The sequence below is a fragment of the Hyaena hyaena genome, unplaced genomic scaffold (genome assembly GCF_003009895.1).
Source record: "Hyaena hyaena isolate Hyena2069 unplaced genomic scaffold, ASM300989v1 scaffold_192, whole genome shotgun sequence".
Lineage (NCBI taxonomy): Eukaryota > Metazoa > Chordata > Mammalia > Carnivora > Hyaenidae > Hyaena > Hyaena hyaena.
In genome coordinates this window covers 657,645-684,263 of record NW_024080825.1, presented here as the reverse complement: position 1 = coordinate 684,263, position 26,619 = coordinate 657,645, and the positions used below count along the sequence as shown (strand labels likewise).

Here is a 26,619-nt window from a genome sequence, read left to right as displayed (position 1 = left end):
ATGCTTCCTCATATCTCCCCTCACCCCTCTCTGTTTCCCTGCTGGCCCATCCCCCCTTCCTAGCATCATCTCTAGCCCAACAGAAGGAGGCCAGTCCCAGTGGATGGAGCCTGGGCTCTGCAGCCCAATGGACTATGCGTGGCTCTGTGACCTTGGGCAAGTCATTCTTCCTCCCTGAGCCTCAGTTCCCTCATTTTAAAACAGGGATCAGGGGTGCTTGGATAGCCCAGTCTGTCAAGCATCCGACTTCAACTCAAGTCATGATCTCACAGTTTGTGAGTTTAAGCCCCTCACTGGGTTCTCTGCTGTCAGCACAGAGCCCACCTCAGATCCTCTCTCCTCCCCTCTCTCTGCTCCTCCCCTGCTTGCTTGCTTTTTTTCCTCTCTCTCTCTCAAAAATAAATAAACATTAAAAAAAATCAGGGCTCAAAATATAACCATCAAGGTAACAGGGAGATTAAATGAAAGTATCTTTCATTCAATAATATTCTTGGGGGCCTACTCTGTGCCAGGCCCTTCCCTGGACCCCACGGAGACAGTGGAAGCATACAGACCCATTCTCTGCCCCAGGGATAGCCCAATGGTGGCCTCTCCTAAGAATTTCTCTTTCCTCAGTTATTTTTTTTAATTTTTTTAAAGTTTGTTTATTTTGAGAGATAGAGAGGGCATGCATGTGCATGCAGGAGGGCAGAGAGAGAGAGAGGGAGAGAGAGAATCCCAAGCAGGCTCGGCACCGTCAGCACAGAGCCTGACACGGAGTTTGATCTCATGAATCGTGAGGTCATGATGTGAGATGACGAAATCACAAGTCGGACGCTTAACCAGATGAGCCACTCAGGCACCCCCTCCTTCCTCAGTCTTTATTAAGCCTCAGTGTGTGCCTCTGGCCAGCCCTGACCCTCCCGAATCTCAGTTCTCCCTCTATAAAAAAAAAGGGGGGGGGAGGAGAGTCTTCCCCCCGCCACCATCTTTATTGGGGTATAATTGACAAATGGTAATTGTACATATTTAGGGTATACAACCTGATGTTTTGATATACATATACATTGTGAAATGATCACCACAATCAAGCCAGTTAACATCACTTCACATAGTTACCTTTCTTTGTGTGTGATGAGAACCCTTAAGATCCACTCTCTCAGCAAATTTCGAGTATACAATACAGTATTGTTAACTATAATCACCATGCTGTACATTAGATCTCCAGAACTTATTCATCTAGCACAATGGAAACTTTGTGCCCTTTGACCAACACCTTCCCATTTCCCCTACCCTCTCCAAACCCTGGCAACCACCATTCTACTCTGTGCTTCCATGAGTTTGGTTATTTTCTATTCCCAATATAACTGAGATCATGCAGGTTTTCTCTTTCTGTGTCTGGCTTATTTCCCTGGGCACAATATCCTCCAGATCCATCTATGTTGTTGCAAATGGAAGGATCTCCTTCTTTGTTAAGGCCGATAATATTCCATATCCTGCATGAAATAGGGAGATTATTGTCTGCACCCCCACCCTTCCTAGTGCAGGTTCGAGAAAGTACACATGGAAGTTCCAGATATTGGGGGCTGGTGGGAAGGACTTGGAAGGCACCCTTTCCCAGGTGACTGTCTCCTCCTCTATTCCACAGATCTCTGTGGCTAACAAGGCCCCCGGGACAGAGGGGCAGCAGCAGGCCCATGGTGAGAAGAAGGAGACTCCAGCAGTGCCCTCGGCCCCGCCCTCCTATGAGGAAGCCACCTCTGGAGAGGGGCTCAAGGCAGGGGCCTTCCCCTCAGCCCCGTCGGCTGTGCCTCTCCATCCCAGCTGGGCCTATGTGGACCCTAGTAAGTCTCTCAGCTCCTGGAGCCTGGAACATCATGGGGAGTTGTGGGCCCAGAAGAAAAACCTGGGTAGGAGGAAGTTGCCCATAAATAGATGCATTGTGTGGTTGTTATATGAGGCTCTGTTGTCAAAGGCTTGGGATTTGGAGGGCCATTCCAAGGGTAGGTTAAGGAGGACTCCATGAAAAGGGAGAGACACAATATTTGCAGTTACAGTACTCTTGGATGGGGAAGAGGTGATTCATTTCAAGTCACTAGGCTAGGGCGAATAGAGGGGACAGACTGGGGGCTGGTGGATTGGGGGCTATTCTAGAAAGGCTTTCCTCAAAGAAAGGGGTACATTAAAATGTGGGGAGAGAGGTCAGAATAGACACAAGAAAGGGCAGCATTAAGCTATGGCTGGCTCCCTGTGAGTGGAGATGCCGTGTTTACATGTGGGCTGATCTAAAACTTCCCCATGAAGGCCCCAGGGACGTTGGGGGCCAGGGGTCTGAGGACCACTTCACCTTTGCTTTCCTTGCCTCTCTTCCCTTCTCCAAGCCCTTACTGGGTGCAGGAGGACATGACGTGGGGGAAGGGGTGTGGATACCAGCCTTAGTGCCCCTCATGGTCAGGCATAGTTCATAGGCACACTTACCCAGGCGAACGCCAGTTCCCTGTAGACCAAAGTCACAGCCCGTAGGAGCCCCTCTGTTAGGTTGAGCTGCTTATGGAAGCTTTGCCTCAGGGCTGGGAACATACGGCTCCCCACGTGCTGTAAGAAAGAGCCCCCTCTCCAATCTTCCTCAGCCCCTGCAGTCTCTCTCAGCAGCCCCTCAACATCCCTCCCCCATCTTATCAACTCCCACCCTCCCCAGCAGAATTCTAGAAGGAATCCCAGGAACAATGCCTCAGACAGAGCCGCTACTCACCTGGAGTGGCCACCATGGTTCGCACCCCTCATCCCCCCTCGGCCCGGAGCCAAGCAGACCTACCACACCGTGACCTCCTGGAGAGCCAGTGAAGGTCTGGTGTTTGTGTGAGCCCTTCTCACTGCCCCGGACACCCACAGGACTTTCTCTGTCTTCATGTCCTGCTCAGTGGCCTGCCATTTGGGCTGTGGCAGGAGATGTAGACCGCACATGAAAGAGAAGTGGAGGATAAAAGGATGAGGGCCTCCAGGCTACAGGTTTACAGCGGGTTCCCCTCTCTCTCCCTTCTTCATTTTCCATGTCCAGGCTGCCTTAAGTAGTGTTTTCCAGGGAACTGTCAGGGTAGGAAGGAAGCTCATTTTAGTCAACATGTGACAAACATTTCCAAGTGTATGCTAAGCACTGTGACCTGGGATGCTAAATTTCTGGCGATGCATTGATTTGCAAGACCTGCTGCCCCCACAGGCCTGACTATATAGACAAGTAAACAGACAACTACCACAGAATGAAAGAGATGCAGTGATAGAGGCGTTAGCTTACCCAACCCGTGTAGCAGTCAGGGAAGACTTCCTGGACAAAGAGGTATCCACATTGAGTCCTGAAGGATGGCATGAGTTAGCCTGGTGAAGAGGTGGGGAAATGAGTGTTCAGACTGAAAGAATATAAGGTGCAGAGGCCCAGAAGCAAGAAAGCACATGGCTGAAAAAATATAGCCAGGCTGGAGAAAAGTAGGAGGGAGCAGTGTGCAATGGGGCTGAGAGCTCGGGGGAGGCTCTGGAAGCTTTGTTAAGGAACTTGAATTTGAGTAAAAGGCAGTGGGGAGCCATCAAAGAGCTTAATGCAGGGTCAGCTTTGAAAGACCAAGACTGACGCTTTTGCTGCGGAGGGAGGGTAAGATCTTGGAGAAATGGCAAGAATTAAAAGGACAGTGGAAGAGAACAGAGCAGAGGCCTCAGGAATGGCCCAGATGAGGGGTGCAAAAGAGAGGGCAGCATAGTCCCCACCAGGCACAGAGCCACAGGCTTTCATGACTTTCATGTCCCCATGAGGTGAGTATCACGGACCCATATCACAGAAGAGAGTCCGAGATGGCTGGTGACTTGCTCAACGTCACACAGCTAGTCAGCCTTAGAGGAGGGAGCCACATTTGGATCTGTTTGACTGTGGATCCTATGCTCTTTCACAGGCCTGATATCTGGGTTCTGAGTTCTGGGACCAGGCCCTCAAGCTTCATCCGCATCCATATCCCGCTCCTTGCCTTTGTCCTGGCTTTGCTTCCCCCTCCAGCCTCCCCCCTGCCCTGGTTCCCAGCTGGGGCACCAGCAGGTTCTCCCACCCAACTAATCCCTGATTCTCACCCCAAGGGCCTCAGAGCAGGCGGGCGTAGGACCTTAGACCTTGAGGTGTACTAGGTGGCCTTGGGAGAGTGGCTGTCCCTCTCTGATTCTTAGCCACAAGGGAGCCCTTGTTCAGCGAGGAGAGTGAGGGACACAAGAAGAAAGGGTCACATTTGTATGGCAAGGCCTGGCCCCCAGGGAGCCCCAGCCAGCATGCAGGGAAGGGGAGGGGAGATGAGAGTTTGTTCTCAGGACTCAGACAGGAGAAGCAGCTGGGGAAAGAGATCTGAGGGTGGGATGGGGTGGGGTGGGAGGCTTGAGAACAGAACTAGAGAAAAGGGCCTCCCCAGTCCAGAGAGTCAGTTTGACAAAAGTGAACTCTGAACTGGTGGCCATGGTGGGCAGCATTTATACACATGGGAGCCCTCATGGCCCCCTCCCCATGTCCATACAGGCAGCTCCAGCTATGAGAACGGTTTCCCAGCCGGAGACCATGAGCTCTTCACCACCTTCAGTTGGGATGACCAGAAAGTTCGCCGAGTCTTCATCAGAAAGGTAACTACCTCCCCCAACTCTCCAGGACGGGGGCCCTTGGGGAAGGGCGGGGTGTCCCTTGAGAAGGCCCCGACCCAGCCCTTTGTCTACAGAGAACATCCTTGTGTCCCCTTCTCCAATGACCCCAGCGGAAACACCTGCTGGGAAGTGCTTCCTTAGGTTTCACCCCACTGCCCCTTGCTATGCCTAAACTCATTGTCTCATCCTCTCCCCAGACATAGGGGCCCCTTGTCCTGGGGGGATGGGCTCTGGAGCAAAGTTGCTTTTCTTTCACCTTGTCCTGGGTCCATTCTAGTGATCGCTAGGAAAGAAAGGGGAGGGTACAGGATGTAGGTCTGGAGAGTAGATTGAGTCACTGGGAAGCTGGGGGGCTCCCTGAGCCTCACTGGGGGCCTGAGCCTCCCTAGCCTCCAGTGGGGCTCCCCTAAGTTGACCAGAACTCCTTCTGAAACCTAGGTCTATACAATCCTGCTGATCCAGCTGCTGGTGACCTTGAGTGTTGTGGCTCTTTTTACCTTCTGGTGAGTTGGTAGTGTGAACGGGCACCTTCCAGGGGCAGCATGGCAAGGCCGGGGGCGGGGGTCCCCGAATCAGACTGTTCTTGGAATATTTGCCTAAAGAGATTTGTGTGGGGCAGTGGAGGCCCTCAGTAAGGAGGAACCGTAGGGAGTGGCCCACGGAGGAGTCCTCCATCCAGTGGGGGTAGGCCTGGTGCCTTCTGGGCCCGCTGTGGCTGTGAGGCAGTCATTCCTCCCAGATCTTCTAGCCCCACAGCCGGGTACCTCCATGTCCCAGCCAGGGACAGTGGCCGGGACGCGCTATGCCACCAGGGTCCCTTCCTCCTTTCTTCCTCGCAAGTCCTGGGAACCGTGGTGGGGCAGGTGCAGATGTGGAAATGGAGACATAGGGTAGATTCTGATTCTCTCCCTCTCCTTTCTCTGCAGTGACCCCGTTAAGGACTATGTCCAGGCCAATCCAGGATGGTACTGGGCATCCTAGTGAGTATACCCCAGGCCTCCAGGCCCCCTCCCAGAGAACCCTCAGTGGCACAGGGTGGGGAATCTCCATTGACAGAATCCAAGCCCATGGCCTCTCTCTACCCCAAAGGAAGACTGTCCTCACAAGAGCAGAGCCAGCAGGGCCCTTCTGGGGTGTTTGGGTCTGGGGGTGGGGGGGAGACAGGCATAGGTTCTGGTGCTTGCACAAGGAGCGGAGGTGGGCTGGGGCTCTGGCTGGAGAGGCCCAGACCATGGCCCTGAGGGGAAGGGGGTTGGAACACCTTGGCCCACACTAATGATAATGTTGCTACTCTTATTAACATTGTTGTTATTAATGCCTATGAATTATTAATCATAATAACTACCACTTATAGAGTGCCTAATAAGGGTTGGGCCTTGCTCTGTGTGCTGGATATACAGTATTGCATTCGATCCTTGAGTCTACTGGGTATGATTATCTCAGAAAACTAAGGCTCAGAGAGGTTGAGTAATTTGCCCAAGGTCACACAGCTATTCTGTGGCAGAGCTGGGATTCAAATCCAGGACTCAGGTTGAGGCTTGTGCTCTTAATCACTCTGTTTGGCAGACTCCCTTTTCTCAAGGCACTTGGCTCCTGCTTGCCCTATACACCTTAAGGAATGTGGCAGGTAACTTCAGAGAAGTTTGATGGTGTAGGTGATCCTTGACCCTCCTATCTGAGTAATTAGGGTCATTGTGTGTAATTCTAGGCCAGAACTACCCTGGGCTCAAAGCAATACCGCTCTCACCTAAGTCTCTTTCAGCACCTACTGTGAGGCCAGCACTGTCCTGGGCACTGGGGCTACTGAGGAAGAGACTTCTATAGGGAAAGGTAGTCAGTGAGTGGCACAAAGCGCCATGGGAATGAGCAGCACTCAGAGGAGGGGAGGCAGGAAGGCATGAGCCTGAGACATCCAGGTCCTCAGTCTGCTTCAGAGGTTTGAAGTGGCTCAAGCAAAAGCATGTGAGCAGGGCTGCATGTGGCACATGTAAATACGGAATGAGGCCAGCACACGGCTGGAAGACTCCATGTAAGGGAATCTGAGACATCTCAGAGAGCAGGGGGGCCTTATGCAGTGGCAGCTCTGAGTGCCCGGCAAGGAGCTTGCACACCACAGCTTCCCAGACCTGCTCCTGGGTAGAGCTATGGTGGAGATGTGGGCTCAGCCCACAGCCTCCAGAACCATCCTGAGCCCAGAACAGCCCCAGAATGGGCCTTGAGTTAATACCAGCCAACCATAGGCTGACAGGTAGGAGGCCTGTCCTGGCCTCTGTGGATCCTTAGAGGAGTGAGGGAGGGGAGGAGAGGCTCAGTCAAGTTGGGAGTCCCAGGGGAGGAGGCATCCACACCTGGAGCCTTTCCCAGGGCATAGAACAGAGGACCTGTCTGCAGACCAGGCAGGGAGGCATGCATCTTGGGGAACTGGAGGCACTGTATGATAGAGCTAATGAGGCCCCAGGGACGGCCACCCCGGCCAGCCCGCATGGCAGGTTGGCATGGCTCCCGGCACGTCAGCACCGCCTGGTAGACCCAGATGCCCTGAGGACTCTGATATGGAGTCCCTGGGCCCCTCACCGGGACTTCTGTGGAGGGTCTGCAGGACTTCCTGTCCTGAGCAGATGGTGGCAGGGGACAGCCTGGGAATGAGCAGGCTCAGAAGTGGGGCAGCGTCTACCCCACTGAGGGCAGGCATGAGACTCTGCTCTGTGAGTGGTGAGGTTTAACATCGTTCCTCCTCAACATCTCCAGACAGAAAGCAGAGGTGCTCTCCCTGGCTGGGGAGGAAGGGAGTGAGGGGAGGGGGTGGGGGTGGAGAGAAATCCGGAGTGGGCCTAGACCCTGTGCTTTTATGGGGCAACACAAAGCCTTGGAGGTGCTTGAGAATTGCACCCCCAAGATGCTGCCATTTTGTCCAGAAAGCTACCCTGTGGCTCTGCCCTGCCCTGTCCCCTCCCCACCTGTCAACTCTATCTACCCTGCCCCTGAATTTGCTTCTGGGTCTGAGACCTAGTGGGTCTCACCTCCTTCAACTTACCAAGCCCTTAATAGCCATTTTTTTTTTTTAATGTGTGAGGCGCTCTGCTACCTGCTTTACAGGTATTTATCATTTGATTCTTATAAACAACCCTACCAGGCTGACACTATGATTATCTGCATTTTATGGATGAGGAAATGAGGCTCCGAGAGAAGCTGTCACTTCCTAAGCAGCATAGTCTTGTGCACTTCCCCTGGGTGCTCTGCTGCCTCCCGGCTGGCCCCAGGATTGGCCCTAGAATGGGGCACGCTGGAGGAGGACCCTGGGTTTGGCCCGGCCTCCACCTGAGCCTCACTCCCCTGTTCTGACACTCTGTAAACAGACCAGGGCTCCAGCCCAGGCCCTGGGGCCCAGGCTCTGACATGCGAGTGAGTCTCTCTTTCACGTCCGTGACTCATCCTCTGTCCCCTGGGATGGCAGCCCGCCGGCACGCCTTCCACTCACCGCTGTCTCAAGGCCCCAGTCATCTCCCTCGGTGGGCTCTTACCTTATTGTCTGATTGCTCCCTGGGAGCCCTGGCGGTGGGGAAGGAGTCAGGGCTGTGGAGCGGGTGGGGAAGCAGGCGGGGAGGAAGCTGTGAGGCCCAGAGCTGGGAGAGGTGGGTCGGAGCCTCTCCACGAGGCTGCCAGTCCAATTATACTAACAACTTCCATTCTTGAATCCTTACCTTGTGCCAGGCCCTGTGCGACACGCTTGACATGTGTGCTCTAGGTCAGTCCTGTTATGGCCCCAGTGAGCGGGTCCCAGCACTCCTGTTTCACAAAGGAGGAAAACGGAGCTCTGCAATTAAGTAACTTGTTTAAAGTCACACAATAGGAGTGCAGAGCTGGGCTATGAATGCGGGGGTCAGGCTCTGCGGCTGCACTCTAAGCCCCAGGTCATGGCCCTCTGCCTTTCCTGTGACCTCTGGTGTTTTTTTTTTTAATGTTTTATTTATTTCTGAGAGAGAGAGAGAGAGAGCGAGCGAGCGCAGGGGAGGTCAGAGAGAGAGGGAGACACAGAATCCGAAGCAGTCTCCAGGCTCTGAGCTAGCCATCAGCACAGATCCCGACACGGGCCTTGAACCCATGAACTGTGAAATCATGACCTGAGCCAAAGTCAGACGCTCAACCGACTGAGCCACCTCTGGTCTTGAGGATTGAAGAGCTGTGGGCCAGAGAGGAAAGGAGATGGGGCCCCTGCCCTTTGGAAGCTCCCAGACTGGCTGGGAGACAGGACCCACACCCAGGACACACATAGACAAGGCTATTATTATTATCATTATTGCCCAAGTGACTGACCAATGACTCAAGTGAGACCAAAAGAGAGCAGATGCTGGAGTGTTTCTCAACTGGGGCAGGATGATTCCACTGTCCTTTGCTGGCCCCTGATCCTAAGAACTCCTCAATCACTGTGACAACTGTTCCACATCACTTGAGAGCCACGGAAGACTAGGAGAAGGTGAAAATGGAGGCGTCCTATTTGCCACATCTAATAGGCTGGTCTCCGCCTCTCCATCCCCTATTCTTTTGCATTTCATCCACAAGTATTTAAATGTCACCTAACCATTGTCAGGCCCTGGCTGAGTGGTAGGAAGGCAAAACGCGTAGGCCACTCCAGATGCTACATCTGAGTGGGGGTTCAGATGAACAGGCCTGGAGGGTGTGAGGGTGCAGGCCTTGGCTGAGGAACGCCCTTGGTGCCTGGAGGGGGCCCCTCTAACCCAGGCCTCAGGCTTCCCTGCCAGTCAGTCTTCTCCAGCAGGAGCAGAGTGTGGGAGGCACGTTGTGAGGGTGCAGAGGGGAGAGGGAGCAGAGTGCAGGGAAGGGCGGGCCAGGGAGGTAGGTTCAGGGAGGCACATCAAGCAGGGCCTTGCCAGGCCTTTGGGAATTTTTAAGCAAGGGAGTCTTAGGGTTGGATCTGCCTGTAGCTTGGAGGGTGGAAGGCAGGGCTGGCAGCAGGACCAGATAGAGAGAGGTGGCCCCACCTAAAAGGGTGGTATTGGGCATGGAGAGAAGGTGACAGATCTGCGAGCTACCTGGGTAGGAGGATCGGCAGGGCCAGGTGATTAATCGGGCGAGGCCGGGTGAGAGTCAAGGATGCTGAGCTCTCTGGTTGGGCGACTTGGACGTGCATGACGTCCTCTGCAGTAGGAGATGCAGGGACAAGGGCAGGTTCCTAACCTGTTGGGTTTGGAATGTTTCTGAATGGCCATGTCTGTTCCATAGGCAGTTGCATATACAGGCCTGGGGTTGAGAAGGAACCATCTAGATCAGAAACAAGGGTGTGGAAGCCATGAGCATTTGCCTGCTAACGGCAGCCCTGTGGATGATCGAGCCCCTAGGGAGAGCATGAAGGGAGACAGCCTGATGGGAGTCTGTGTCGAAGGGACCGGGCATATTTAGCTCCCCTGAAGGAGATTGAGAAGGAGTGGCCAGGGAGGTAGGAGGGGACCCAAGAGTGTGTCATCTTGGAACCAGGGGAATAATGGGAGTGATCAGATGTTGAAAAGTCAGGTAAGACAGGGACTGACAAGTGTCACTTGGGCTCAACAGGCCACAGGGATGTGGCAAAGCCAGCTCTCATTAAGTGGGGCTGGGGCTGGGTTTGTGGAGTTGGGGAGCAATGAGGAGATGAGGAAGGAGACAGTGACTGAGGACAACTTTTTCAAGAAGCTTGTCTGTGAGGGTGGATAAAGTGGAAATAGCTAGAACTGGGAAGACGTTGGTTGAAGATGGAGAGCAGTTAAGGACGTTTGTGTAGGAGGAGAGGTGCGAGTAGAAAAGGTGATGTAATAGAGATAGAGATGGCAGAGGAGCTGAGGGTGTGGGGCCCAGAGCCCAGGCTGGGGGGGTGGGCCGGGGATGGAAGGACAGAGGAAAGGGCACATGCATGATACAATGTTTGCCGATGGCAAGCAGAGAGCCAAGGAAGCCCCACATCATCTCAAATCTTTCTGGGACACATCAGGCCAGACCCTTGCAGGATGAGGCAGCCTGGGAGGTTTGCAAATGAGGAAGGATGGTTGGAATTGCTGCTCTGGGGGATAGGTGACAAACAGAGAGGAGAGAAGGGCGAGGATGGCAGGTGCCATGTTCAGGGTCTACTGGGTGCTGGAGACTGTACACTGGTGGTGGCATCAATGTAGGTAGGCATGAGCATGCCCCTTGGGTCCTCATCCCCTCATCTTCTACCTCCTGGACTGACCTTCACCTCTACTGCTCTCTAGAAAATCCTCAGTCCTCAATCCCTGTCTCTGAGGTTGCCCTGAGCTCCCAGCCTGTCTTCTGCTGGACATGGCCACCTGATCCAAGCACTTCCTGCCTGTGCCAGGTGCTTGCAGGACAGATGAGGGCCCTTCCCTGATTTGCTTGCAGTCTAGAGGGATAGACCAACAATAAAGTAACAAGATCATTACAAGCAGCAAGAAGAGTGGGAGGGGACTAAAGGAGGCAGCATGGGGCAGTGGTGATAAGCCAGGACTCGAGCAAGAAGGTACGAGGATTACATTAATTAGTATTCATAAGGCACCTAGCACTCCGCCTGGCACCTAGAAAACATGGTATACAAGCTTTCTGTGTGCCATACTGGGAGTGTCCCAAGGCCACTTGGGATTGGGTAGTCAGCTGTCCCGTGGCCCCCAAGACCCCGTGTTTCCAGAAGCAGGCTCACCCACTTTCCATTCTTGTCTTTTGGAATTGGACCATCATGCTGCCCATTGCCAGGTTCTAGGATGACCGTGGTCTTAAACACCATTCCCCCAACCCAATCATACTGTCTGGTGCCTGTGAGCAGGGGCAGGGGGACAGAGGGTGGAATGAGCAAGGGTCTGGGTGGAGGGACCTCAGGGGGCACGGGCTGACTGCCCATCTGTTCCTCACAGTGCTGTATTCTTCGCCACCTATCTGACCCTGGCCTGCTGTTCTGGACCCAGGTATGTGAGGACTTGAGGAACAACTTGTAGGAACATGAGAAGGATCTTGAAAGTTCTGGCCCCAGTCCTGCCTACCGCCTGTGTGCCGTGAACTTCCGAGAGGGCTCTACCCTCTGGGCTCCATCAAGCCCTCCCTCCTTTCCTTGGCGCCTCTCAGGTGGCAACAGGGGAGTGTAAACCGACAGATGGGGGCACCTGGGGGTGTGGCTGAGGGAGGAAGCTCCGAGGAGTGGGGATGGGGTTAGGCAGAGGCCCCCTCCCTGCTGCAGTGACCCAGCCTGTGGCTGCCAGCACCCCCCAGTCTCCCCTGAACTCAGTGGTTTGCCTTACAGGAGGCATTTCCCCTGGAACCTGATTCTTCTGACCATCTTCGTAAGTGATCTGGTAGAGGTGGGGGGCCAGGGACAGATGCTGAGTGCACATAGTGGGAAGAGGGAAGGAGGGGGGCTTCCAGGGCCAGGAAGTCTGGGCCACGGGTGTCTACTGGGAGGTCACTGGTGGAGGCAGCGGTATTTTCACCCCACTTCTACCACAAAGACGTCCCACCCTCTCTTTCCAAATGGGCTTAGTCTCCCCCACCCTGGACTCCAGCCACTGTCTCTTTTCTTTGTGATGTTGTTTTTAAGAGGTTTGAATGTGGCATCCTAGAGCTATGGATAACGAAGCGTAGGTCATAGAAAGGGGGGAAGAGCAAGGCTGCAAAAGAAAGAAGGGGACACAGCTAGTGCAGGCCTGTCGCGACGCTCCTCACCAGGCCTGAGTTGTGGAAGTGAATGTGTGGGGGTGAAGCCGATGCTGAGTTGAGGGGTGTGCACAAGGAGTGGAGACCCAGGCTGGGCCCTGAAGATGTCTGGGCCCCCAAAGGCTGGATTCTGGAGCATTCCCTCATCCTGCTTTTTCTTCCAGACCCTGTCCATGGCCTACCTCACTGGGATGTTGTCCAGGTAAAGGGGACGGGTGGAAGGGGACGGGGCCACCCTCTGAGGGGAGCTGGCCCTGAACACATCCCTTCAGAGAGCATTCAGAGGGGGTGGGGGTTCGGGCAGGCAGGACACATTGGCCTGGAGCCCTCTTCTCGCACACTCTATTGAACAGTGATGGCAGGACCTGGCCAGGCCGGCGGGGTGGAGGTGGGGAATGGAGGAGAGCAAGGTGACCTCTCTCAAACTGCAGCTTGAGCGACCCCAGCCTGAGAAACCGCGCCTGTAAACCTCCCCGGCACCAGCACAAACCCCTCTCCATCCTCTTCAAATAAGAGTTTGAGTCCAGGCACGCTGGGGAGGGCAGGGCCCAGGAGAGAGGCTGGGGGCCGCAGGTGGAGGGACTGGGTCCTGGCGGAAGGGGGTGGGCCTGGGAGGAGGGCCGGGGAAACCAGGAGCCCTGGCCGAAGCCGAGTCCCCCCTCTGTGCCCCACAGCTACTACAACACGACATCTGTGCTGTTGTGTCTGGGCATCACGGCTCTTGTCTGCCTCTCAGTCACCGTCTTTAGCTTCCAGACCAAGGTCAGCTCTGGGGTTTGGGGGCAGGACAAGGCTTATGGGATGGGGGGCTCCAAGCTTGGGTCCCTGGCTAGGGAGAGGGGAAAGAGGTGTGTAGGGTCTGGGGAGGCCACCTGGAGGAGGGGAGGAGGGGGGGTGCCAGGTTCTAGGTAAGGAGTGTAAGACAGCAGCCTGCTCTATAGGCCTCTGCCTTGTGGCCAGCACACCGCCCGGCAGGCGTCCCCGGGAATGCCAAGCCACTCTGTGCAGGCCCAACCGCTCACACCTGTCCCATCCCTGCAGTTTGACTTCACCTCCTGCCAGGGTGTGATCTTCGTGCTGCTCATGACTCTTTTCTTCAGTGGACTCATCCTGGCCATCCTCCTGCCCTTCCAATATGTGAGTCCCCGGGTCTCCCAGTAGGGCCCCTGGGGAGGGAGGGAGAGCCCTACCTCGCCCAAGGGTGCTGTTTCCTCCCACACCTTCCAAAGAAGGCCCAGAGCCAAAGGCCCACAGCCTGTCATCCTGTCCGGCCCTCTTGGCACCTGAGCTGGTTGGCAGTGTAAGCAAACAAACAAGGAGGCTTTTCTTAGCAGGCGTGGGCACCTGCCCGCACCATGAGCCACATCCGGCTTCACCTTTCTCGTCCTCCCCCTCTAGGATGGAGGTGAGGCCAAGGGAGAAGCCACGGCACATTTAAACCCTGGGCAGGGACGGGAGCACACCACCGGGCCCAGAAGGGCCCTGAAGAAGGACCTCCTGGGGCCCCTGAGAAATCAGCCCAGTCCAGAGCGCCAGAATCTGGCTGGCCAGGCAGGCAGGAGGTGGGGTAGTGAGGCTCCAAGCATACAGCCATTAGAGTGTCCGTGAGGCCAGCCAAATCTCAGCTGTCCAGCCTGCTCTGGGAAGTGCAGCTCAGACTGCACAGGGCCCAGTGGTGACTGACATGGTCAGGCTGCTGCAGATGGAGAGGGGGCAGACCGAGGGCATCACAGGAGGGGCTTGAGGTTTCATCTTGGGAACCCAAGGGATGAAGCTGTTAGACTCCTGCTAAGGGCTCCATGCTTATACCCCCCACCTGGGGCTCCTCTTAGCCACCTTTGGTGCATGATCCCCCCACTGCCCCCTTTCTGCCAGGCTAGGAGCAGCATTCCTCACTCCCCCTTCCCCCCACCCCATCCTGCCCAGCCCCAGTCCGCAGGGTATTGGCTCCAAGTCCAGAACGTCAGGATTGGTTCTGACATTTCCTTGGCATGTCCCAGGATCCTGTTGACGAAGGGAGGGACCGGAGCTGGTCTGGGGGCCTTCTGTGTATCTAGGATGGGGGGAGGGGGGAGGCAGTTGTAGGAAGTGGCCTCAAGACTTCAAAGAACTGTTTATTGATCCAGGTCAGGCTACTGGGATGCCTTTGTTTCCAAGAAACTTCTGGGGAAAGCCCTGGGGAGGAGGGCATGGCTGAAACCTGTAGGGTCTCCACACCCAGCGGGGCGCCCCGGAGACCTAGGGGTGGCCAGGGATGGGGAGGGGTGCTGCTCCAGTCTCTGCAAGCAATCACATTATGCACAGCTGGCAGACATGCCAGAGGATTCCCCCTGCTCGCCTTACCCCTGAGCCCCTCATCCCTTTAGGCAAAGCTAGCGACTTCCCCTACAGAGGAACAGACAGACCCCACACAGGACAGGGATGTGCCCCTGCAGGGGAGGTAGCAGCCGGAGGCCAGGCTCAGGCTGGGAGAATGACATGGGTTCAACAGACTGAGTCTCCCTAGTCTAGCCTGAGTCTGGAACAAGTATGTGTCGACTGGGAACTCCCCTGCCAGTCCCTGCATGGTCACTGGTATCCTGGGGCTCCCCACACCCACCCTGACCACACAGAGAATCAAGGACTCCTGTCTGCCCTGGGGCTTCTTCAGGAATGCTGGGAAGAGTTGGGGGGTGCTGTGAGAGAGGGAAGCCACCAGGGAGGTCTGTGCTACACCCTCAGGTCTCTGGGCTGAGCCCTCCTCCCTGCCCCTTTGCCGCCTGTCACTCTAAACCGATCTTGTGTCTGCTCCACAGGTGCCCTGGCTCCACGCAGTGTATGCCGCTCTGGGAGCAGGCGTGTTTACGCTGGTGAGTGTGGCTCCCTGGGGACCCTGCCCTCTCAGCCTCTGATCACCTCCCCAGGCCCCTCCACTATCCAGTCTTCCTCATAGTCCTCCTCTCTGACACCTTGTGAAGTTCCTGTGGGCGGGTCAAGGCTCAGTGCTGCATTCAGGGAATGCTCTCTGATTTCCAAGACACACCAGCTTATCTGGGCAGGTGAGGAAGAAGGTGGTAACAGGATTGGAGCTTTAGACAGAGCTGGGAAGAGGCACCCCTAGCTCCTAGGGGGGGGCCAGTGCTGTTTTCAGGGGTGAGAGAATGAGGGTGTCCTGGCCACAGGGACTAAGCTAGTCATTGCTCTCCTAGGGGTAATCTGGGAAGGCTTCTTGGAGCAAGGGGGATTCCCAGTGTGAGACATGTGCTTAGTTAAAGCTTAGTCTTGGTTGTTCTCACCAAACTGAGAGTGTTGGTGGTGATGATGATGGTAACAGGAATAGCTAATATTTATTGAACGCTTCCCCCCACCAATAATCTCTCTGTGTGCATTTAACCCTCACTAGGTCTCTATAAAATAGCTTCTATTGTGATCAGATTAAGATAAGGAACCTGAAACGCAGAGACTAAACAACTTGCCCAAGTTCACACAGCATCCTAGGAAGCAGGGGACCAGACTGGCAACCTGGATGGTCTGGCTCCAGAGCCCCGTTCTGGGTATGAGGCTACGTGGGGAGGAGCATGGGATGGCTGTCAGCAGATGCCCAGGAGACAGAAGGTAGCCAGGGACAGACATCTGCCTGGAAGAGCCCAACACAGGCCCTTTGCTCAGGTGGGCACCTGAATGGGATGATGCTCCGGAACCCGCCCAGGTGGGCAAGCTCATCTTGGTGACCTCTTCCCAGAGGGCATACAAGGTAAACACCAAAGCCAGCAGGAGCAGTGCCCAGACCTTCCTCGTTGGAATGTTCAGCTCAACTCAGTCCAGTCGGAGTTCTAGGCTTTATTCACAGGTTCCACAGGCTTGTAAGTGATAGACCAGGGGGAAAAATGGAGGATCAGAACTATGATCAGATGTTTTGGGGGATGTGGATAAGGAATGGGGTGTGGTAGGTTCATTCATTTCCACAGGTCTTTATTGAGCAGCTATTACGTGTGAGGTGCTGTGCTGAGTGCCCAGGAAGCCGCAGTCAACAGGAGGAACACAGTATGTGGCATATAGTGGCACTCAGGACATATTTGTGGAATGAGTAAATGACCTTCAGGTTTAGAGCTTGAGGCTGAAGGGACTAAAAAGGTATCTAGGAAAACTCCAAGCCCTTCCTTCATAGATGAGAAAACTGGACCACAAAGAAGTTAAATGGTTTGTCCCATTTCCTGGCAAGATAATGGCATATCAACTAAGTGTGGCCTTGGTCAAGACTAGGCTGACCAGTTTATCCCAGAACTTTGCCAGTTTGAGCACTAAAAGTCTCACTTCTTGAGGGAACCCCTAAATCGTGGGCAAACCAGAAAAGTCACCATGCAGCACTACCTTCTCTTGGCCCCCACACCAATACGCTTTCCTCCAGGCAGTACCTACCTGAAGTAAGTTTCAGTGAGGGGCACCTGGGTGGCTTAGTCGATTGAGCGACGGACTCTTAGGTCACGATCTCGCAATTTGTGGGTTTGAACCCCATGTCAGGCTCCATGCTGACAGTGCAGTCTGCTTGGTATTCTTTCTCTCTCCCTCTGTCTCTGCCCCTCCCCCCCACCCCTGCTCGCTATCTATCTCTCTTTCTCTCTCAAAATAAATAAATAAACATTAAAAAGTTTTTTCATTGAAAAAGATGGAGTGGGGAATAGGGCCAAGAGGAAAGAAAAGTGCAGGGTCATGCTGGGGGTGGTGGGGAGTGAGCCTGGGAGGCTCACTTGTCCCAGTGTTTGCCAGGGACAAGTAGAAGAAGAGGGGTCAATATGTACAATATGTAGGGCAGAGTGGGAGCATGGTGAGCATCAGTGGCAGGTCGGGGAGTTTACTTGGCTCCCTGTGGATCAGATCACAGCCAGTATGTCAGATAAGCAGGAAGGCTGTATATACAAGTAGGGCTGGATGAATAGTCATCCCTTAAATTTGTTTACTAATCTCTTGTGTTATTAGAATAGTAAAAATAATCCCAATAATCTGTTCCACCCTTTACTTTTTACAAAACACTTTCACACCTATTACCTCATTGGATCTCCACCACAACCCAGGGAGGGAGGCAGCACTGATGTTAGAAGACTCGCTTTCCACATCTGAAGCCCTGGGTGTTAAGGGCTGGCAGATTTAGGATAGGACCCAGGTGTCCTGTGCCCCGCCAGGTGCCATTTCCAGCACCCTGATGGTCCCCTTCAAGGAAGACAACTCCTATTAGCTTGGATTTGGGAAGCAGCTGGGAGTTCTTTCCAGCAAACCCCCTGTTCCTCCCCAGCCCCCATCAGTATTGGCCTTTCTACTGGACTATTCCCATTAGCAGGGAAACAGGCTACAATTTCTCCCATCTGGAAACACACACACACACACACCCCACTCTTGACCCACATCCCTTTGCAGCATCCCCATTTAGAGCAAAACTCCTTATAAGGGAATCTACACTGCTGACAGCCTTCCCCCAAAAGTAATGCATTCCTATGAAATTTTTTGTAAGCTGGATGGCATAAAGTGAAGAAGCAATTACCGTTAATGTATATGGAAAATGTTTTGAGTGTCCCAGACCCCAAAAAATAACCTCTCTTAGGCTTTTCTTCTACCTTAGGATGCATCTTGCTGACATTATGCACAAAATAAATAGGGATAAAATACAGATGCTCACACACGCCGCTCTGTGACTTGATGCCCAGATGCTGGGTTCCCACGGAAGGAGCTGGGGGTGCCACTCGTTGCCTGGGGTGCATGCTGCTCCTGTCACGGGGTGTGTTGCCCTCCTGCAAAGCAAATGCTGATTGCTATTCCCTGCTCCCCACCATTTTTTGTAAAAGTGAAAATCCTCTTTGGATTTCTTTTGGCTAGTGAAATCAGGTACTACAGGTCTTTTGTAAAAATGAAACAATGTAACTCAAACTTTCAGAAAGCAGGGGGTACCTATATTTCCCATTTGTCTCCTCCTTTCTCTCTTCCCAGTCCTTCTGGAATTCTCTCAACCCTGTTAATGCTCTCAGCAGGGTCAGCAGCGGTCGTTTCTCAGCCCTTACCTTGCCAGCTCCTCAGCCTGTTTGATACAGTTGCTCATTCCTCCGCCCAGAAGCACCTTCCTCCCTGGGTATCTTGGCCACCAGCTCTCTTGATTTCTCCTGTCCCCCTGCTCACACTGAGGGCCGTATGGACATCAACTCCTCTCTCTCTACACCTACTCCCTGCAGGATCTCAGACCCTCTCAAGATTTTGAATACCATCTTTTACTCTGATGACCCTACAGTTGATCTTCAACCCAGAATTCCATAGAATTTCCACTTGTCCACTCAGTATCCCCATTTGGAAATCTAATAGGCCTCCCAAACCTATTAGGTCTGAAACTGAGCACCTGCTGTCCCTGAGCCCCTGCTTCTCCCACAGCCCTTTCCCCATCTCTGTAAATGGCGACTCGGTCCTTCCAGTCATTCAAGTCGAACGCCCTGCTGACCTCCACTCCTCCGCTCTCCTCACGCCCCCCATCTGGCCCCGTGGCAAATTCTATCGGCTCCACCTTATAGGCAGAATCTGACCACTCGTCTCCACCTTCATGGCTACTCCCTGGTCCCCGTGCTGAGTTGCTGCCGTAGCCTCCCACTGGCGCAGCCCCCGCAGTGTGCGCTCCGTGCAGCAGCGAGGGTGATCCTGTGAGGTGTGAATGAGGTCAGATTGGTCCTCTGCTTGGCTTCCTGGCCCCGCAGGGCCCCCTGACCTCACCTCCTCCCATGCCCCTCACTGCCCACGCTGTGCAGCCATGTGGGGCTCCTTCCCGCCCCTGAGGACAGCAGGCTGACTCCCAGCTCAGGGCCTCTGCACCTAAAGATGCCTCCATCTGTCCCCTTGGATCCACTCACGGCTCCCTTTGTCCCCTCTTTCAAGTGTCTACTTTATTTACAATCCCTTTGTGACTAAGTGTGCGCGCGCACACGCGCGCACACACACACACACACACACACACACACACTCACTCCCTACTCCTCCTCCCTGCTTTATTTCTCACCATAGCACTGTTCATCCTTTTTCTGATTTGTGTGTTGACTGTCTCCCTCCAGCAGAACTTAAGTTCCTTGAGGGCAGGGAGTTTTGTCTAGTTTGTTCTTCACTGCATCCCCAGTGCCTGGCACCCAGTAGGCAACCCCCCCCCCCTTTGTTTATGGAATGAGTGGATGCCTGAGATGCATGTCCGGGGGGCCAGGACTGGCTGAGATGCGGGTCAGAGCAGGGCAAGAGTCACAGGGGAGGAGGAACCCCAGGGCCTAATTACTCGTTAATGTCTCATTAAGGCTCCTCATCCAGATTATGTAAACAACGGCCAGGGGCACCTGGTATGGATCCCCCAGCTCCATCCCTGACCTTGTTCACCTGAGTCAAAGGAGGGAAGCCATGCACGGGTCCCCGGGGGCCCCTGGGGTAGTGGAGAGCTCAGGAGGGGCCCTGGATTCATTTCCCTCCCTCCTCTGAGTTTTAGGTGGACAGAGGCCATCAGAGGCCCAGCCCCACAAGAACGGTCTCCGGGCCTTTCCATGAGCCCCAACTCAGAAGGCCGTTGACCTCACTCTGACCCTGCTCCCTGCACAGTTCTGTCCTCTGGATGCTGTGGCCGTCTAGCTCCAACCTATTCCCAGCACCCAGCACGCCCTGTGTCTTCAGCTGCCCATCCTGGCATCTCCCACCCTAGACTGTGGAGAAGTCTGAGCACCATGAGGGGCCCTCCCAGCACCGCACTCAGAGCATCCCTGCCCAGCTGCCACGAGGAGGGTGTACAAGAAAGGAGAGAAGCGTCAGAAGAGGCCCCAGACCCCCAGGGAGGACCCACCCAACGCCCCCAGCCTACGCCTTGGAAGGGCTGTTAGAATCAAATGGTTTTTCTCTCCTAGAGTCCTTAGCTCCTCTCTGACAGTCTCTGCCATCTGGGAGGGCAGGGCCCCTGTGCTGGACTCGGCTGAGATCAGGGGTGGGGAGCCCCGGCTTCTTAGGGCCGAGGTCCAGCCTTGAGGAAGAGGCCCTTCCTAGGCCTCACCCATCTAGCCTTGGTACATTCTCAAGAGGCTTTGGGTTTTCTGCCTCACCCTATCTCATACCCCTCACTGGGCACCAGACCCAAATGCCAGTAGAAGTGGGTGAGTCATCCCGCAGGTACCTCAGGGCTTATCCTCATGACCCCTCTAGTGCCCTCTCCTTGGGTGCTTTTTCACAGTGGCTCATGGAAAGTTGGGTTGGGCCGAGGGCTTGGCGGACAGGTTTCCCGCTGTGGCTGAGCCTCTGTGCTTATGTGGCTCTACCTCAGAGTTTCCCCTTCTTTGGGGAAGCTAGGGTCTCCCAGCCACCTAAACCAGGAAGCCAGGCCAGGGGACTTAGGAAAGAAACTAAGTATGGGACTTTGGACATTAGGCGCCGAGCCCAATACGAACAGAACTTTCCCCTGCCTGGCCTGGACGGATTGGAGGCCTGAGAAAACATCACAGTCTGTGTGTATGTTTTAATGTTTATTTGTTTTTGAGAAACAGAGACAGAGTGCAACCAGGGGAGGGGCAGTGAGAGAGGGAGACACAGAATCCAAAGCAGGCTCCAGGCTCTGACCTGTCAGCACAGAGCCTGACGCAGGGTTCGAACTCACAAGCTGAGAGATCATGACCTGAACTGAAGTCAGACTCTTAACCTACTGAGCCACCCAGGCACCCCTCATAGTCTTTGTGTCTTTTTCTTTTTTAATTTTTTTAATGTTTTGTTAATTTCTGAGAGAGAGAGAGAATGTGTGAGCATGAGCACGGGAGAGTCAGAGAGAGGGAGACACAGAATCTGAAGCAGGCTCCAGGCTCTGAGCTGTCAACACAGAGCCTGATGCGGGGCTCGAACCCACAAACCGTGAGATCATGACCTGAGCCGAAGTCAGATGCTTAACTGACTGAGCCACCCAGGTGCCCCCACAGTCTCTGTGTCTTAAGGAAGATTAGTGACACGCTGTGTGGATAGGCCAGAGCCTGAGAGACCAGTTAAAAGGCCACTGCAGGCAGAGTCCCAGAATGAGGGACAAGGTGGCAGGAAGAACAGGTGTTTGGTCAGGACTGGATGCTTCGGGCCTGATGGTGTTTGGATGAGTGAAGCTTAGGTAGGAAGATGCTTTGTGGGTGTTGGCCCCTGGCCGTGGGGAAGATGCATACAGCCCTCTGTCCTCAGTCCCTGGAAGAAAGGAGGGTTGAGATGGTGAGTCCCTAGTGCTGGCAGGGACCTATTTGCACCGAGGCCCTGAGACAGCATGCTCCCCACCCCACATGCCCCCTTATAAACCACACACGTACCACATGTACCACACACACATCACATACATACCACACACCATGTATGTACACACACACACACACACACACACATGCACGCATACAGTGTTAGCTGCCAAGCTGGATGAAAGCCCCATTTTCCTGACTCTCAGTTCAGTTATTCTTTCGACTCTATCACCCTGCCCATTTCACGGGTGGGAAAACAGAGGCCAGAGAGTTCCCACTGATTGTCTTCCACCACAACAGCAGAACCAGGGAGGCTTTCTCAACCTTTGAGATCAGGCTTTCGGCAGTTACTTCCATCCAACCCCAGCAGAGAACCTGTGTCCCTGATGTTCCCATGACCAGCCTAAGCCAGCCCCACAGCATCTGGAGGATTCTGGAAAGAGATTTCTGTTTGCCCCCACCCCACCCCTCTCCCTGCTTTTTTATTCAGGGCTGTGATATATGCCCTACCTTCTTCACGATTAGAGAAACACCTGAAAAGCAAAAATGGCTACACAAACACAAGCCAGAAGTATAATTTTATTTCAGACTTATCTTTATTTCATTCAGAGCTTAGAGGCTCTTTTGCCTCAGTTTTCTACGTGAGCCTGAAAGGTCTATGAGAACCTTCCCTATTCTGCTACCCACCCTCTGCCGCTAAAACAGCCCCAACACCTCACCTGTGGCCTCATCTGAACCCGCTGAAGTTGAGCACTCTCCTCTGAGGGCAACAGCAGGGAGAGAGGATTGACGGGTAATTGCTCCTTCAGGGGGAAAGTGCACTGGGTGTCCCCCTCCCAGGACCCGCCTCAGTTTCACTTCCTAAGGCAGTACCTCAGGAGCCAATGCCCTGCCCAAACCAAGCCCTTCAAACCAATACCTTGACCTGGAGACGGTGAAAGAAGCCCCCCCTCCCAGCATCCCCCCGCAGGGGGTGGGGACTGACGGAGGGGTGGTTCAGAGTCCCTGTAGGGAGCGGGCAGGGGAGTATCTAACTGGCATGCAGGGGCAGGGAAGGCAGGAGTCACTGTTCTCAGATGCAAAGCAGAGCCAGGAAGAGGCGCTATCAGAAGAGGGGGGGAGCCCTCTAAGTGGCTACAGGCACTCCACCCAAATGACTTTCAAGATCTAGCTCACCCTCTTACACTGTGACCTTGGGCAGGTTACTTGACTTCTCTGTGCCTCACCTGCTTTATCTTTAAAATGGGCTAATATGAACTGTTCCACAAAGCTGTGGTCATAATTAAATAAGATAATATATGAAAGGAAAAAAGGAAACAGCCTAGCACTTGAAATTGGTGGTTTCTCAACTACCATGGTAGCTTTTACCCCGATGGTAAATGTTAACCTTGTAACTCAGAGCACCAAATTTTGGAGCAGAGTACTTGGGTTCAAATCAAAATGCTTAACAAGTGTCTGGTGCATCGTTAGTAATCAATTATAATACCTGTTAGTAGAAGTCAGTTGAAAGATTTGAACCCAGGTCTGTGTGACTCCCTGATCCATGTTCTTTTTTTTTTAACGTTTATTTATTTTTGAGAGAGAGAGAGAGAAAGTATGTGAGGTGGCGAGTCCCTCATACTCTCTGTGCCCTAGACTCCTCAGCTTCACGATGGAGATGATAACAGAAGACCTGTACTAGAGGCTTATGTAAGGATTAAAGGAAAAATTTCACCAACTTTTTTTGTGTTACTTTAATCCTTTTAACATTTTCCTTTTTTGTTTTTTTAAGTTTTTTAAATTTATTTTTGACAGAGAGAGAGAGTGTGTGTGTGTGAGGTAGGGAGAGGCAGAGAGAGAGGGAGACACAGAATCCGAAGCAGGCTCCAGGCTCTGACCTGTCAGCACAGAGCCCGATGCGGGGCTCAAACTCACGAACCGTGAGATCATGACCTGGGCCGAAGTCAGACGCTTAACCAACTAAGCCACCCAGGCGCCCTTAAAAATTTCTAATTAGAGGCGCCTGGGTGGCTCAGTAGGTTGAGCGTCTGACTCTTGATGTCAGCTCAGGTCATGATTCCAGGATTGTGGGATCGAGCCCTGTGTCGGTCGAGCTTTGTGCTGAGCAGAGAGCCTGCTTGAAATTCTCTCCCTCTCCCCCTCTCCTGCTTTCTCTTTCTCTAAAAAAATAAAATAAAATAAAATAAAATTTTAATTAAATATGAATACATTTGTTCACATATTTCAGTTTTTAAAACCTCACAGAATACAGATAAAGCAAATTTGCAGTCCTTCGCTGCCTTGCCCAGTGTTAAGTGCTGTGATCAATTGTCTCCTTCTGGACCTATCTATATGCATTTTATAGATATAAAATTTGCCATATAAGCTTCTATGATATATAGTTTTGGGTGTTTTTTTGGTTGTTGTTACAGAAAGGGGATCGTGTGATGCAGATTTTCCTGCAGCTTGTTCTTTTCTGACAATAGCATCTATCAGAGATGTTTCTGCCTTGGTGCTGCTGCCCGCAGTTTATTTAACCATTCCCTAGTTGAGAGTTTAGGGCTTGCAGGATTTCACTGTAGAACCAGCACTGCTGTAAATGGCCTTGGTTGTGCTGTTTTGCACACTCCTGCTGGCATCTCTGTAGGATGGACATGGTCCACGAGTTATTTTTTTATGCTGACTCAACACATTGTAATGCCAGCGTTTTATAGCCGGTGCCTGTTTGTTGCTGGCTCTGCGCTGGACTCTCCATGGCGTGGCTCCCTAGAGCCTCTCAGCCTCACTTCTGGGAGGACAAGAGACATAAGCCCAGGTTCTGCACACATGGGCAGGGTCAAGCGCCGTGTGTGTTGGGGGGGGCGGGCATAATTGGCCTGGCCAATGGGGTGAGCCAGGAAACTTTGCCTTTGGCTCCTCTGCCCCCCACCCCCACCCCCGCAAGCTCGCTCTGCCTGATTCTCTACCAGAATAGGAGACAGATGGTCTGGTTCCAGCACTAAAGAAAAATGACAGTCAGCAAGCCACTCACTGGCTCTGAGTCCTTTCCTTGTATGTAAAATAGTGTTAGTAACACCCATCTCCTAGGGCATTTTGGGTGAATGAGATGAGACAAAGGATTAGGGTATGAAAGGGCAACTCAGATGTAAATTAATAGCCTCCTAGTCCCATTCCTGCCTCTGGCCCCTAACCCATGCTCTTCTTCCCACGTGCTCCCCCGTGCTCCTCCTCCCACATGCTCCTCTTGTGTTCAGTCCACCACCAACTCAAAGTACCTGTGTCCTTTCAGATGTCAGCAGTCAAACCAGCTGAGATCATAGCTGCCAGATGTTAACTATAACCAAGATATCCGCCCTCAACCAAAATGTTACTTAATGATGCTTCCCAATACCCAAGATTATCAGGTTACTTCCCCCTGTAATGAGTGCATGCTCATAATGTAATCTCTGATAATTTGCTTTCATTGGACTGTCAGTTCTCTGAAGGCAAGCTCCTTGGAACATAGTAGGTGCTCAATAAATACTGGTGGGACTAAATGAGGCAAAAGTCTGCAGCTGACTCGCAGGCATGAGGTTGCAGCGATAGGTGGTACCCGGCAGTGGAATTGAGATCTGGGGCGGGCTATCCCAGAGAGCACCACATAGATAAGCATCCATGGCCAGAGGCAAAGGGCAGGGGCAGAAATCGCTTCATTCCTCTTTCTTCCAAGAGCAAAGCCTGCTGGCTGTTGTAGGAGGCCTCCTAGGTGGGTGCTCCTTGGAGGAGCCACCCCCGGACATGGTCGGGTCCAAGCCTTCTAGGTTGAGAGAGTCAATTTCATTAGCTCACCCAGGGGTGACCAGGCTCTGAGAAATCAACCAAGCAAGCCACTGATTGATAAGCCAGATCAGCAATTTATTAACTTATGCTGGCAGCATGACTGCCAAGCAGCCTGTAGCATTTAGGTCGGTCCCTCTCCTTGCCCGTTCTCTCTGTAGAGGGCAAATGTATGTGAATAAATTTTTGAGAATCCAAATCCTATTCAGAAGGAGCAGAATGGAATGAAGTGACATGAGACTAAAGAACAATAAGAGTTGAGGCCGCATACATCTACTTACCCTCAAAACCATAACATGGTGTGGTCATCATTACTGTCCTATTCTGTAGATGAGGACGCTGAGGTGACGGCTACTGAGGGATGGAATCAGCACTCAAGCGCAAGTGTTCTGACTCGAGTCCTGTGTTCTCATGCACCGTTTCCTCAACGCTGCTGAGCTCAGGGAGCCTGACGTGCCCGGCACCAGCCCCCCTCAGCCCTGGCTATGGCTCCCCATGTTCCTTCTGTTAAGGCTGCAAAGCGTCCCCAAGTAACATTTCCGCCTCCTGGATGAGCTATCAGACACTCCTGGGTCTCAGCAGCAACATACATGTTCTCAAGGGGGCATCTCTCCTTCTGCATGTAACAACTATAAAACCACATTAATAGCTCATGTTCATTAACTTCATACCGCGTGTCAGGCACCATGCCAGCCACTTGGTGTGCATTATCTTATTCTCACAACCTCAGGAGGCAAAGCACACTCATCTCCCTTTTACAGACTCCGGCCCAGGGCGACTACCTTGCCCCAGGCCCCAGAGCTAGTGAGGAGCGGAGTGGAGGCTGCAATGCAGGTCGGGTGGACTTTCAAGCCCGTGCTCATAATCATCCCCACCTCCCCACCTTCGAGGGGGCCATGCCTCGATGTCCCCCATGCTGGAGTGTTCCCCATTGGAGCCTCTGGCCCCTGCGTTCTAGTCCCTTTCCCTCTGTCCCATTGCCCCAGTGTTTCTGCCACACTCAATTCCTCACTTTTCACACCATGGCTTGCACCTCCCCATGCCTTCTCTGTCTAGTAAACTCCTACTCATCTTTCAAGGCCCAGGTAAAATGTCACCTCTCCTGGACTACCTTCCTCCTGCTCAAGCAACCCTAATTATGGCGTTTACTAAGTTTTTTTTTTTTAATGTTTATGTATTTATTTTGAGAGAGAGACTGTGGGGACAGAAAGAGAGAGGAAGAGAGACTCTTTGTACTGGCAGCACAGAGATGCACATGGGGCTC

The 26,619-nt window shown here is 53.3% G+C and overlaps 1 protein-coding gene across 1 annotated transcript in view; it reads left to right on the top strand.

Moving 5' to 3' along the window:
• Window positions 1-26,619, top strand: part of FAIM2 (Fas apoptotic inhibitory molecule 2) — a 33,670-nt gene that overhangs the window by 2,119 nt on the left and 4,932 nt on the right. The window contains exons 2-11 of the mRNA XM_039241459.1: window positions 1,628-1,823; window positions 4,523-4,623; window positions 5,080-5,144; window positions 5,568-5,621; window positions 11,538-11,588; window positions 11,921-11,960; window positions 12,495-12,532; window positions 13,005-13,092; window positions 13,372-13,467; window positions 15,126-15,179. Coding sequence (XP_039097390.1) covers window positions 1,628-1,823; window positions 4,523-4,623; window positions 5,080-5,144; window positions 5,568-5,621; window positions 11,538-11,588; window positions 11,921-11,960; window positions 12,495-12,532; window positions 13,005-13,092; window positions 13,372-13,467; window positions 15,126-15,179 — 783 coding nt within the window. The remainder of the gene's footprint in view (window positions 1-1,627; window positions 1,824-4,522; window positions 4,624-5,079; window positions 5,145-5,567; window positions 5,622-11,537; window positions 11,589-11,920; window positions 11,961-12,494; window positions 12,533-13,004; window positions 13,093-13,371; window positions 13,468-15,125; window positions 15,180-26,619) is intronic.